Genomic DNA, 14,744 nt, shown 5'->3' on the forward strand with positions numbered 1-14,744 from the left:
CTACATCAAAGTCCTTCTTCCTTTCTGACATTTGTTCATCCATTTCCTTGAGGAGTCCTTCAGTTTGTGAATTTCTTGATCCCTTGATTCCACAATGGAAGCTTTGTTCTGCAGAGCCAGATCCTTTTCATCATTCTGATTCTTCATCTTGTGTAACTCTGCATCTCTCTGACAGAGACTATTTGTCAGGTCCTTCAGTTCATTCTCTTTCTCTGTCAGATCATGAGCAAGCTTGTCAAACCGATCAGCCTGGTGGTCCAGCTGCCCCTTCATGCCATCGTGGAGTCTCTCCATCTCACATTTCTGAGCTGTCATTTTAGCCAGTTCCTTTTCTTTCTCCTCCAGTGCCTGTTCCACACTCTGCTTCTCTGACTTGAGGTCTACAAACTGCTTGTTAAGTTTGAGAACATTCAGCTTGGACATGGAAAGGCCAGCCTCCGCTTCTCCCTTCCCTGCCTCCAACCCCTCGATCTTCTGCTGCATCTGTACAGTCTCTGACTCAAGTCTGGCAGCCAAACGTTCACACTCAGCTGTAGCACTCTCAAGCTCAAGATCCTTGTCCATCATCTTGGCCCGCAGATCATTATTAACCTGGTCTACACGGTCTGTGGTCTCCTTCATCTTCTGTGTCTGCTGCTGAGTGGCCTCCATCTTTCTCTGGGTCTCCTCCATGTCACGGAGAACCTTGTTCTACAACAACAAATCGGTCATATTACATCATGTGGCTTAAAGGAGTCTGTCACCACTCCCCAAACATCATCAATCAAAGAAATTGACTATTTACAATCATGGTGATGAAGTTCAAATATTGAAAAGAAAGACTGACCTTTTCAGCAACTGCATCATCAACAGTCTTCTGCATGGCTGCAAGGGAGGCATCATGTGTCTTGAGGGCGTGGTCGATGGCTGCCAGTTTGTCTGTCAGCTCCTTCTTCTCCCTCTGCAGCTGCTGTTTCTCCTGCTCAAGCTTCTCACATTGAGACTTCAGACGGTTCTGCTCTGTCTCACACTGACACAGACAACACACACCTTCATATTTGTAAACTGTGACTTTAGACAGGGGAATATATTCCACAATGTCCCCCACCCCATGGCAAGGGGGTTATCTAATGGAACGGAAGGGGAGAGGAGACAGAGGGAGAGGACACCAGAAATGGTTACTTAACACCACTTTCTAACTATTTGGAGGATTGAATCCAGGCCTCCAGTTTGATGAGTGAACACTCATATCATAAGACAACCCTCATCCTGTGACATGGCTTTATAGTCGTTCAGTCATGGAAACTGACTGGGTGACATTATCTTCAATATATGACAAATAGATGAGTCTAGTCACTTTGATTACAGCTGTATTCAGTGTTATTACATGCTCAAGAGGACTTTTACCTGTTTGATCTCCTGCTGCATCTTGTTCTTCGTCTCTGCCAGCAGCTTCTAGCCAGCTCGAGCTGTATCCATGTGTTGAGCTATGTCCTTGTTCAACTCCTTCTCTCGCTCCTTTAGTTTCTGCTCCTGAGATATCCGAGCAGAATCAGCGTTGTGGCGTGTCGTCTCTCCCTCCTGCTGCAGTTTCTTGTTCTTTGTTTCAAGATCCAAGATCTTTGCAAAACAGAACCAAATTCATCAATGCATATGTGATCGATATATCAATGTAATAAAGTAAGATCTACATAGAGTATAATGCGTCCAAAACCGATAAAGTGATACGTGAACTGGATAAAGCCAGGCACTGCAGACATACATTAACTGTAAGTCCCTGAAAGTTATGTTTGAGGCTTAGAAAATATTATTAACAACCTTAAAATCTCTTAACTTCCTGAAAAGGGGAGGAGGATGGGATTATATGACTACAATACAGGAAAGGGAGGTTAAAAACCCATAAATCTAAACAGACACAAACAAATAAAACAAGTGTTTGCCACTGATATGGCAATGTCCCCCACCGCTAAAGAATGGAATATCTATATTTACTACTTTTTATTTTTTGGTCACATACAAGATGCCTGAAATGGTGTCTGCATAATCACCCAATGTAGGCTGTCGACATAATTGAAAACATTGGGTGCAATGTTTTATGAGATATCGCATTTAAATAAGTTTGAAAAGTGGTCAAAGTGTCGTGGTGACCTTGAAAATAGGTCAAGGTCACCCAAGTTCACTGGTGTCTGAGTAATCCCCCAATGTTGGCTGTCACCAAATTTGAAGACATTGGATACAACAGTTCATGAGATATCACGTAACGAGTTTGAAATGTGGTCAAAGTGTTGTGGTGTCTGGGTAATCCCCCAATGTAGGCCGTCACCAAATTTGAAGACACTGGATACAACAGTTCATGAGATATCGCGTTAACAAGAATCGGGATGTACGTACATACGAACGCTGCTGAATACATAGTCCCCCATTCCGCGTTGCGGCTGGGGACAACAACAGACACAACAGACATGAATAGTTTATGTCCTTCAAGCCAACAGCTAGCCTTTCATCTGTCACTCAGCAAAATGTCACAACTACCTTGTTGTTTGTCTGCTCAATCTGAACTTTCAGTTTTCCAATTTCATCGCGATGCTGGTTGACCTGCTTCTCCTTGTCCCCGACCATGGCCTCGGCTTTGTTCAACTCCACTTGCATCTTCTGTAGGCCGCCATTGTTTTCATGCAGCTCCTTTGTCTTTGCCTGGATCTGTAGTTCCAGGTTAGCACTGCCGTTCTTGATTGCTGGTTGAGTGTGAAAACAGCATATCAGAGGCATCCCAAGTTAAACACATACTGACTGCTAACTACCTCTTATTAGTGGATCAACATTGAGAATTTTATGCAAAAAATCGCTTACTAAAACAATGTGAAACATATCACACTGTGACTAAAGTATTAGGAAATGAATATGATTTGAGAGCATGTCTTGAAGACCCAATTTTACACCCAATATGTATCATTATGTCATGTATGTTAATCATCAGTCCTTGCAAATCATAAAAAGTATAACAATATCACTATGTAGGCTTATCATTAGGGGTGTCGCGATACGCGAATGTATCGATGCATCTCCTTCAAAGTCTTGATAGTAAAATTATACGAGACCGCTCCGATAAATAGATGTAGCTAGCTTTACTTAAAAAATAGGTTGGAAACTAACAGCTTTTGTGATTGGCTAGACTATTTTGATGGACCAATCAGCGAGCGCGTACATTGCCGGTAAGGTAATGCTATGAAAAGGTGCGAAAATTATGTATCTGGATACGTATCGTATAGTGACCTTAAAATCGTGATACGTATCGTATCGTGAGATTGGTGTATCGTGACACCCCTACTTATCATACAGTGCCACACCCATGCTAGAGCTGTTTGGCATGATGCTGACCTTCATTCTCTTTCTTCAGTTTGCCTAGGACCTGCTCCATCTTGTCCAGCTGCATGCCGGTCATCCCCTTGTTGTCCTGGAGACTCTGCCCTATCTGCTGCATGCGGTTGTTGGTGGCAGCACTCTGGTTCTCCAGCTTCAGTGTCAGGTCCTGCTTCTCTCGCCGCAGGGTCTCCAACTCAGAGATAGTCTTGCTCATGTCAGCACCAGCCTTGCCACAAACACATCAAGACTGTCAGCGAAACATTCACATTCCCTTCATGCACATAAGTGTGTAAACACAGGGTTGCAAAATTGCCAGAATTTGCCAACTTGTGGTTTTGGATGACAAATATGTGTTGTTACTTTGGCTCTATTCACTTGTCACAAATGTAAACACCATCACCCCAATTGCTGTATATGGTATTGGTGAGTGAAGGCCAGGGCTATTATTGAACAAGATATTCATTCATTCTATGGTGCCAATGACAGAACCAGACCCATGAAGATCCGGGTTAGAATTGGTCTTCAGTACTGACTGACTGAGTTTGGTTTTACGCCGCTTTTAGCAATATTCCAGCAATATCACTGCGGGGTACACCAGAAATGGGCTTCACTCATTGTACCCATGTGGGGATTCGAACCTAGTCGAGGTCACATGACTAGTAGCATGATCTTGTAAGGTGGGAGGTCAACTAAGCAGACGAAACATTAATGGCATCTTTGGAGTAAAGATTTAGGACTTTTGTGCATTTGATTATGAAGTAGATATTGCATTAAGGATCTCTGAGATAAAATTAATGTCTTGTGGGTTTTTTATACTGTTGCCTACACATGGAAATTGATTCGTATAATATCGATGTCAGAACGAAAGCGGGGATCGCCTTGTTATCATTCAGGATGCTTCTCATGGATTTTCTCGCATTTTCACGCAATAAACGGGAATTGTAATGGGCAATCAAAAACATATAACGATCGGAAACGTAAGACGATAGGATACTTGATGATCCAAAGACGTTGCAAATGTAACTTGCTAGCGTTAACAATTGACACGTGCTGACAACATCACGGATGTTAGTTCGCTAACGTAGGTATTTGACTATGAAATGACCGTCCAAACGATTATAATCGATCGATTATTGATCTGACACTAGCGATTATCAATCTGACAAAATGTAACAATAACCAGCTCTACCTGTGACTGCAAAGCCTTGAGTTCATCCTGCAGCTTTTTCTGATCATCTTGATCCTTCTCTCTCAGTGCTGTCAGTTCTGCTATTTGATTCTTCAGTGCACTTACTTCAGCTGTAAGTACAGACAGGAGAAGTGTTCAAACCATGACAAGACCTTCACGCAATAATCTAGTAATATTTGGACAAAAAGCAAAGTGGGAAATAACCCATAATGTAAACACACCATTTGACACAATGGGTTGTACGGCGGTAGGCGAGGGAACTTGTTTCCCACCCCCTCCACCTCCTATTCTTTGCCCATCCTGTCGTGCATCAGCATCCAGTGAACGGATACGGTCCTCCAGTTGTTTCTTCTGATGGCTGCTGAATTCCTGCAGACGACTGTGGTCTGATGTTAGTTTCTCAAACTTCTTCACAGCTTCAAGATGTTCATGTTGGGCGTGGTCCAGCTCTGTCTTCAGCTGAGACACCTGAAAGAAACAGCAGGAACAGTCTTAACCTTAGGAGGGATTAAATAGGTTTTAAATGTGAGTGTGTCAGTGTCTACCTGTTTCTGTCTGATTGCATACATAGTGCACTGACATACCATCACGTAATTTAATATGGATGCCTCAACTCAAACTAAACTAAGACTGTTTTATCCCTTTAATGCTGATTGCCAGGCAGACAAACACGTAAAATCATTGAAAGTCTTATGGTATGACATGGCCAGGGATCGAACCTCAGACCTGCCACTCTCTTGGTGGGGGCTCTTTCCAACTACACCATCAATACAGCAGCAGTAGTAATAATAATAATAATATGGAATCTTATATCGTGCTAAACTCCACACCAAAGTGTGCACAAAGCGCTAACAGAGTCAGGAGTCATGCACGATACATGCTCCACAGAAACTGATGAACCATTAAAATTGCTCCAGCCTCATAAGATAAAAAAAATGAAAGGGAAAGGGAAATTGATTTACAGCTCTTACAGTCGAGAAAAGGTATTGTCACAGGGGTGGAAATAACTTTAAAATTGCTAGTGTACTCCGGAACAGTAGCACATGTAAAATCACTTGCCCTTATAATTTTTCCACTATACCGGCCGTTTTCTTGTTGATTTTTTACAATAAACAACATAGTTAACATTGGAAAGTCAACTGGACACCGGTACAGTGTGATATACAAATTTGCTTGCCTGACAGAAAAAAAAACACTGGACTCGGACGTCGGGCAATGGGTTATTTCCACCCCTGTGTCACTTAAAACTTATTTTCCATTGAGATTGACATAACAGGTTTAGTTACCTCAAAGCTATATTGTGCATTCCTACTATATGTTGTTGCCAATGTAAGAATCAGTTATCTATATCCATAACAATCTTTTACTCATTTCATTTTTACCTTGTTAGTCTCTGCATCCAGTGACTGTTTAGCATGTGACAATTGGCCTTCAAGACATGACACATGGTTGGTCTTTGTCTGAATATCCTGGGCAAGTTTCTGCCTCTTCTTCTCTAAATCCTCACATGTCTCAGACAAAGACTGTGCTTCACGTTTAAGCACACCTTGTTGGTTCTTTTCCTCCTCAGTTTTCCGCTTCTGAGCTTGTAATGCCTGTTCATTACAAAACAACACATAAATCTTTTTTCAACAGTGACAATGACAATTGCTGACATTCAAAATATATTTGAAAATGTAGTTTGTAACAGTCCTTGAAACACATTATTTTCGCTTCTGACAAAGCCTGTGCTATGCTCCCTCCCAATGATTGTTCTCAGGTGGAATGCCAACTCACTTGGGCTGCTATCAAGTCTTATTGAGAAATTGGTGTCATCAAAATCATAAACATTAAAAGATGCCACAAACAAACAAACACAAAACAATTCAAAGCACAAATACTGAAGCAAATTTGTTTTAAACAATCTCAAGCTTCAAATAGGATGCATATGAAACTGTGAAGATGCCACTAAATTATACACTTGTAGTGAGTGAGTTGGGTTTTACGTTGTTAGCAATATTCCAGCAATATCCCAGCGGGGAACAATTGAAATGGGCTTCACACATTGCATCCATGTGGGGAATCGAACCCAGGCCTTCGGCGTGATGAGCGAAGGCTTTAACCACTAGGCTACCCCACTGCCCCTAAACACTTGTGACTTATGAGGACAAAGAAAATGTTTCATTGTAACAGGTTACTAGCTTGGCTATTGTAAAACAAGGCAGCTACCACGGCCATTGCACAATTTGAAAATCATTGGAATTTTCTGGAAGTCAGCAATAAGAAACAGATACAGAGTTACCATATACCTTATGATCAGGATGTCACTGTCAGGGCATAAGTAAATACCTAATCCTGTCTCAGTTTGATGAGTCTCCTACTCTCACCGTGTTAATTTTGAATCGGCATGATGGAACAACAAACTTACTAGTTTCATAGAAGATGGGACATAAAACACACCTGTTCCAAACTCTCTAACTGAAACTGCTTCTGTTCTCTTTCTTTTTTAATGCGTTCAAACTGTTTTTCTAGCTGTTCGATCTTCTGTAGAGCCCTTGGGGGTAGCCCGTCCTTCCATTCATCTGCTACCCAACTCATCCTGGCTTACCTGCAGAAAGGGAAACAAAAAGCCAAACTCTATTTATTATGTCTTTAACTTAAGTTATCTAGAAAGTAATTACATACAAATAACAGTCTTCAGAAATATGTAGTCAGAAAGAGTTCCTTCCGTTCCCCTACGTCTTTCTTCTGCAGATTAACAGAGGTAACGCAACATGGTTCGACCATATACATTGTAATTAATTTTTGAGCTTTTAGTTACTTTGGTGAGTTCTCTAGTAATTGTAGTGTTCGGTTTTGTTAATAATTTTAGCATATATTAATTTATAAATATTATTTAGGATGGGGGGGACGGGAGGAACTCTTACCATTACCAGCATCTACACCAAAATGTCACAAATCCATTTAAATAAGTTGTCTATCCATAAAAATCGTACCTGTTGAAGTATAATATGTGACTGACTAAGGTTTCACATTATTTTGCGACTCGCGGCGCGCATGCGCAGAGCGTGTAAATAATCCTCCGGTCATTTCCGTTTTGGTGGTGAGTTTACGGATAGTGCAAACACACTCCGAAGAAAAGCTGTTATGAAGATTATTTACGTGTGACAACAGTTCATAGGTAAGTACACACTTCCAATTGCGTTTGGTTTTCAATAATTGATGTCTGTTTTTGTTGCAAATGCTTTGGAGATGTAGTATTAGTTGTGAGAAGGGGATGTGCAGGAAGGACGGTGGACGTGTATACACAAGAGCTTGTTAAGGTACTTATTTAGCTAATCCCGGCCTTTGTTTCAAAATGACTTGAGATCAATTGTATTCGACATAAAACTGTATGTTTGAATTGATTTTTGTTTTAACAATATGAAATTAAAGTAAAATGCAATTGTAAACTTCATTAATATCATCAACTCCACGTCCTCTACAGTTTAACTGAGATGGAGATATTCAGAATGGGGTCTATATATTTACATGCATTGATTTCAGTCAGTCCCCACATATTCACTATTGCTTTTGCATTTTGTAATATGGCTAGTAACAAGTTGAAACCAGTGTTAAAGTACAAGAGTTTTACAGAAGTAAATCAGCTAAGTGCAAACGAACTTAAAGCTGTGTGTGTAAGAAATCACATCTCGAACACTTTGCCAAGGACAGCCCGTGTCATTTTCTTGTGTCACATTTTAGGTCTTAGTACCACTGGATGTGCTTCACCTGACCGTGGATTTTTGAGCATAGGAGAGGAGCGACTTACTGCAGAACAGATATTGACACTTTGCAAGCTTACCCCATTGAACCTTCTCCGCCTCAAGTCATGGTCTCGTGACATTTCATCGCTCCCTGACATCGACGAGACTGTGGTGAAGAAATACCTCCTGGGATGTAACATTTTAGAGAAGAGTCAACTCAAGACGTACAAACTTTCTCGTGCATATCAGTTGAAGGACAATATTCACTCAGTTCTTGTGACACAACATCCTGAATATTCAGATTTCTATTGCATCCAGGCAAGGTGCAATCCCTCGCAAAGCACACAGGCAGAGGATGTTAAAGTACTTCACCTGGTGCTCGACATCGTGACTGGAGACCCCTGTTCAGCATATTGCACTTGTACTGTTGGGTAAGTACCTATGAAGTTCATGTTATTTATTTTTCATTAACCTGAGATTATGTAAGAAATAAAGTCCTGGTCGTCATTGCCCATTAAGATCAAGTATGAACCATTGTCATGGTAAATGAGCCGTAACATTCACAATTAAGTGTGATGTTCACAAAATGAGATCACATTGGTTGTAAATATATCAATCAACCTCTACTCCAGTGTTGTTACTTTTTCAACCTCACATTGGTACATCATATTGTACATGCTTAAGTATTAGCACTGTAAATATAAGGAATAAAAAATTGTAATATCAGATTTGCTTTCTTTCTTTGTATGACAGTACTTAACATGATATGTTTGTTATCTTCTTGGCAAGTGTAAAAGGGAAACTCACATCCAGATATCAAGCTTACAGTGTCTGTGTAACAATATATATGAAATTAAAACAATTTCTCTAAGATTGTCTAATTTGTTCTCCAGATTCACCCAGGCTTGTGGCCACATCGGAGCTGTGCTGTGCCTCTTGGCGAAGTGGCAGGCGCATGGAGTCCAGACTGCCCCTGGTGAAGCTGCCTGTACGGACAAGCTCTGTCCATGGATTGACCCGAAACGTCAGTATTAATTTGGTCACCTGTCACTGTTTGAAATTTATGAAATGTTGAAATGAAAATGCTTGTAAAAAGTATCTTAAGCAGTATCATTTCCTCTTGTTATAGGGTTATAAAGATTTTAAAGTTGTGGATGATGTATTGCTGGATGGGCTTGTTCATTATTTATTAGACAATGGCCACCTTCAGATTGTATTCTGTTAAATAGTAAAAGATTGTCTTCTCTTTAATTTCTCTATGGTTAATAATAACATGATCATATTATGTGTCAAAATAGCATTTACATGTATGCTATTGAGAAGTGTGCTGTCCCTCCATCAATAACAAAAGATTAACACAAATTCAATGCGCCAATTTTAATATGAGTGTATGGTAATTAGTAATTGTTTACAAATGTTTAAGTTTATTTCATTATATTACAGCTGCAACCGTGAAACCCAAGCGATTCCAGGACATAGGTAACCAGGATCTGACGAACAAGAGGAGGAGAACTTCAGATGATTATGGGTCCATTGTTACTAATGGATTCAAGCCTCTCACCGCTGAGCAAGCTCGTGACTTCAGAGAAGCCCTGATCAAGGCAACCAGTCATCTTGGATGGGTCTGCCCCTGGGCGGTCGCCCTTGACCCATCCAGGTTTCCCGGCTTAGTCCAACCTGGTTCTGCTTTATCAAGCCTGCCTCCAACTGCCAGCCTTCTTTCTCCGGACCTCGCCTACTCTTTTGAAGTCACCGTCATCAGCCAACCTCTGCCTATCGCCTTCCTACCTCACAAGACTTTCACAGATGCAACACATCCCTCTTTCCTGTCAGAAGTTGATGCCTTCATTTCATCATTTCCCTATTCTACATCTGATCTGCAGCTCATCCCCTTGCTCACTCTCGGACAAAGCAACAACCTGGAGTGGTTCCGGCAGAAGTATGGCAGTTTGACCTCCAGTAACTTTGGCCGGATCGTCCGCTTCATGATGACACGAAGAGCTGATCCAGATGTCCTTGTCCGGGATGTCATGGGCTACAGACTTGGTGCCAACCCCCCATCAGCGCTCCACCTCAGCACCCAGCTTAAAGTATGGAATACGCTATGAGTCGGTGGCCCGGAACGCCTATGTGTCTCGCCGGAAGTTACAACACAGGTCTCTGGAGGTGAAGGAGACAGGACTTCATGTACACCCGGACTACCCCCACCTCCGAGCCAGCCCTGATGGTATTGTGTCCTGCGGATGCCACACAACAACCATCCTGGAGATCAAGTGTCCATTTTCATCCAGAGACATCAGTGTCAGGGAAGCAGTACGGACCAAGAAGCTAACCTACCTGGAGCTGCTTCCCCGACTTTTCTCTGAGGTTGAAGCAGGACACTGATTACTACCATCAGGTGCAGGGTGCCATGGCTGTGGTGGGGGTCAACAAGTGTGACTTTGTTGTGTACACAAAGAAATCAATGGAAATCTTCAGCGTGCAGTTTGACCCTATACGTTGGGAGAGAACCCTCAAGGATCTCAACACATTCTTCGAGGTATATGTTGTCCCTGAAATTATGACTGCTCGAATTAAGGAAGTTTTGAACCCACCCAAGACCACCTGTGTCATCTGCCATAAAGTGCTGCCTGAGTCAGATGACATCGCCGTGGACAACAGCAATGCTGCTGTGGCATGTGACTGTTCCTGTGCTTGTGCCACAGCAGACAGCTGGTACTGCTGGCCCTGTGTTGGCTACACAGCTGCCATGGCTGCTGCTGCAGCTGATTGGTTCTGTGGTAGCTGCAGGAACTCTTGCGCATAGTGTAAAGTGCTGTGAAGTAATGTCACTGCTCAATTCCATGATAAATTTCAGAAATCCTTGGGGCGGTGGGGTAGCCTAATGGTTAAAGCGTTGGCTCGTCACGCCGAAGACCCGGGTTCGAATCCCCACATGGGCACAATGTGTGAAGCCCATTTCTGGTGCCCCCCCTCCATGATGTTGCTGGAATATTGCTAAAAGCGGCGTAAAACCAAACTCAGTCAGTCAGTCAGTCAGAAATCTTTAGCAGAGTGTGAGTAGTATATATGCCACTGAGTGGTTACTGATATTAATAGTCTTTATTTATTTTACCAACCTTTTATATTATGTGAAGTGCGACATTTCTTACCATGCACATAGCTTTACGCTGTTTAGCGCATGTTTGTATGTGAATATTCATCAAATTTAATATGTATACTTAATTCAAGGGTGTTATACAAAAAACACAAAATTCTGATTAATCAAAAATATTTGCATTCGATATCCATTTTTAATCCTTCTTTCGATCAACGGAACACAACTACATACAATCCTCTTTGACAAAAAAAAAGGAACAAGAAAAGTTTCATAAAAATCAGATTTATTAATATCATAATACTTGACAATCAATGTGCCTGTATATATATTTAGAAATGAAACATCATGATGTAACATTATATATTTGGGATCATGCTTTCTTTCTAAATGACATTCTGTAATCATAACATCATATTGCTTGTACATTAATCAATATGTATGAACCATTGTCATGGTAAATGAGCCATAACATTCAAAATGTGATGTTCACAAAATGAGATCACATTGGTTGTAAATATATCAATCAACCTCTACTCCAGTGTTGTTACTTGTTCTCCCTTCTTTGCCATTACATTGACAAAACACAAGCATACAATATTAGAATACATTCTTAATTGTTTAAAATAGGTCTTTGAAAATTAACAAGGTATGAACAAACTCTAAATGTTTGTTCAATCATATCCTTTTGGTCCATTCGGATGGAGTTCTCAAGAATGTGGAAAGTTTTAATGCGTTGGATGACACGTTCGATGTGTATACGTGCACGGCTGATTTGCGCTGAGCGCTAAGCTTCAGTAGCAGAGAACTGAGGCCTGTCTCTGCCTTTGAAATGTGGCATTATCATCTTAACACCGAGTGAGCGGAGTTCTTCAGTCACAAGGAAACCGCGGTCGGCCATGATGCTGGAACCTGGAGCTAGGTTGGACATGAGCTTCTCACTGTTGAGTGTTATGTGTTTGTCTGTAGCTCTTCCTCCCCACGCTGCTGACACAAAATTCACAGCTTGATGTGGGCCCATTCCAACCAGAAATTTCACAGTGTCATGGTGTTTGTAGTTGGAAAATGTTTCTTTTCGTGCCTGAAGGTCCATAGAGCGCTGCGAGAAGAGTTCTGTGCAGTCAAGCGTTATCGTCACTTCTGGAAATGGGTCCATACATGGCATCGTCTGCACATGACTGAGATCAACTGCGACCATCTCAAAATAGGCAGTCAGCTCGTTGTTCATGAAGTTGATCCAAGTTGTGAAGATTCTTGACAAAGTAGATACACTTACTCCAGTTCTCAAATGCATGTCTCTTAACTCCATACCTCGCTTAAGTCGCACGAGCACAAGAAATAGTTCCTCTTGGAAGTGTGCGTTCCTTTCCAGGCTTCTTAATGGAACGACGTGTGTTGTTACATGACTGTTGATGTCTCCAGTAGTTAAGCCTCCCGTCACATCTTCTATGCAGAAACATAGCCAGTACTTCAAAAATATTGTAGTTTGGTAGATTGGTCATGTAGTGGAAATTCACATCATTGTCCTTATAGCTGGATAGACAGAGTCTCGTCTTCTTCAGGTTTTCATTTTCCCATTCAAGATGCTGAAGCCGAAGTTTCAATTTCTCCATCTCCTCGTTGCAGGGAGTCTCATTTATATACGGATAGACGTAGTCATGGTCCATCCGAGATGGTATGACTTGATGCTCTGCTTCAGAAGCAGGTGTAGAGTCTTCAGAAGCAGGTTCAGAGTCTTCAGGTGTAGAGTCTTCAGAAGCAGGTGTAGAGTATTCAGGAGCAGGTGTAGATTCTTCAGAAGCAGGTGTAGAGTCTTCAGAAGCAGGTGTAGAGTATTCAGGAGCAGGTGTAGTCTCTTCTTGCTCTGAGACAGGAGAAGATAGCTTGTCATCAGTGGCTGTGCTGGTTGGGGAAAGAAGTAGGGTGTCAGAGCTGGGAGATAAAGCAGAACTATCAGGGAAGATCTTGCGGCAGACACGCTTTGCTGGAGGTGACTTAGCTTTGGATGAATTCAGGGTTGTTCGTCGCTTGATCGGTTTCTGACGAGAAGGGAAGATAGTTGGGATGTAGCCTGGTTTCTTTGGATCGTCAGATTTCTTGCCTGTAGAGAAAATGAACTGTTTGAGAGGCATTCTAGAAGTTGGTAGTGACAGAAATGACGAGTCTTTAAGGATATTGTGTAATAAAGAAGATAAATATCCATAAAGACTCGTTATTTCTGCAGAGCAAGTAATAATGTATTACCAAATCCATGAAACGATAATCAAATGAAAAATAACAATTGCCTAAACAAATTTCCATATCAAGACGACTGGAAATATTTCCTGTTTAAAATCATAGATATGACGTCAGAACAGTACTTTACAGTAATGGCGTACAGACTTAGGTTTATTTAAATAAGTAACTACTTCCTGTGAATATCACCACTTCGTATATACCCAATGTACAACAATTGCGCACATTGATGCTCATGCTGTTGATCACTGGATCCAGACTCAGTTATTTACAGACCGCCACCATAGAGCTTGAATACTGCTGAGTGTGGCGTAAAACAAAACTCTCTTCTTACTCACCCAATGCATACAGTTTTACCTCAAATTTTATATAACCTGATTTTCAGCTGCATGTCGTTTCAGTTACTAGGCATACGATAACCAACTCCTTACATGAAAGTATTTGCTATGTAAACATAGTTCTGATACAGTGTACAAGTGGACATTTTACCAATTGCTATTCCTGAGTTTTACTTCCATGTTGTGTTTTACATTTATTCTGTTTTGTATCCGGCTATTGACATTTAATCAGTAATTGACAGGAAACTAAACCTTTTTGTGAGAATAAATGAGTAGTAAGTTGTTGAAAAAGCAAATTAAGCAATATCATTCAAATATCAAAATAAAACAATTTTTTAACATTGTTATTCAACTTATTACATCATCAAATAAATGCTTAGCTAATTAACTTACCTTGTCCAATTAACAAGTGTCATTTGAGCATCTGTGGTCAAAGTCTGATGACATGTGGTCATAAAGTTGGCAGGTCAGGTGTTTAGTATGTCTGATGATGCAATCTAGTTGATTGCCAATGGTCGTGATGGCAATGACCATAAATTACTGACAATGTCCAATTCATGTTACCACTGGTTATGTAACAGTCATTGATTGTGAGTTTTAAAGATGGACGGTTATATGTCATTCATTATTTTGAATTCACATGAACTAAAACACATGTAACAGCCTCCCCAAATACCGAAACTCTATGGTAATAAAAAGTATTGTCACTTCCAAATACTTATTCCTCTCTGAGCTTCTAAAAACACTTATGTCAGCAACAAATAACAAAATGTGAGACAGGTTTACCCGAAGCCTGTCAATTTTGGTTTCAGGCTACA

General features: G+C 41.0%; 2 protein-coding genes across 2 annotated transcripts; one reads left to right on the forward strand and one right to left on the reverse strand.

Annotated features, from left to right (window-relative positions):
• On the reverse strand, positions 1–1,539 carry LOC124263759 (paramyosin-like). Its single transcript, XM_046698462.1, has 3 exons — positions 1,387–1,539; positions 827–1,009; positions 1–690 (listed from the first exon to the last, which is right to left on the reverse strand). The coding sequence occupies exons 1-3, from the start codon at positions 1,405–1,407 to the stop codon at positions 1–3; spliced, it is 894 nt and encodes a 297-aa protein (XP_046554418.1). The 5' UTR covers positions 1,408–1,539.
• Positions 1,540–7,899: 6,360 nt separating this feature from the next.
• On the forward strand, positions 7,900–10,641 carry LOC124263760. The gene is made up of 4 exons (XM_046698463.1): positions 7,900–8,687; positions 9,150–9,280; positions 9,700–10,215; positions 10,298–10,641. Exons 1-4 carry the CDS (start codon positions 8,008–8,010, stop codon positions 10,639–10,641), a joined length of 1,671 nt encoding a protein of 556 aa, XP_046554419.1. The 5' UTR covers positions 7,900–8,007.
• The last annotated feature ends 4,103 nt before the right edge of the window (positions 10,642–14,744 follow it).

Source organism: Haliotis rubra, unplaced genomic scaffold (assembly GCF_003918875.1).
Source record: "Haliotis rubra isolate DU_JTF1 unplaced genomic scaffold, ASM391887v1 Scf898, whole genome shotgun sequence".
Classification (NCBI taxonomy): Eukaryota; Metazoa; Mollusca; class Gastropoda; order Lepetellida; family Haliotidae; genus Haliotis; species Haliotis rubra.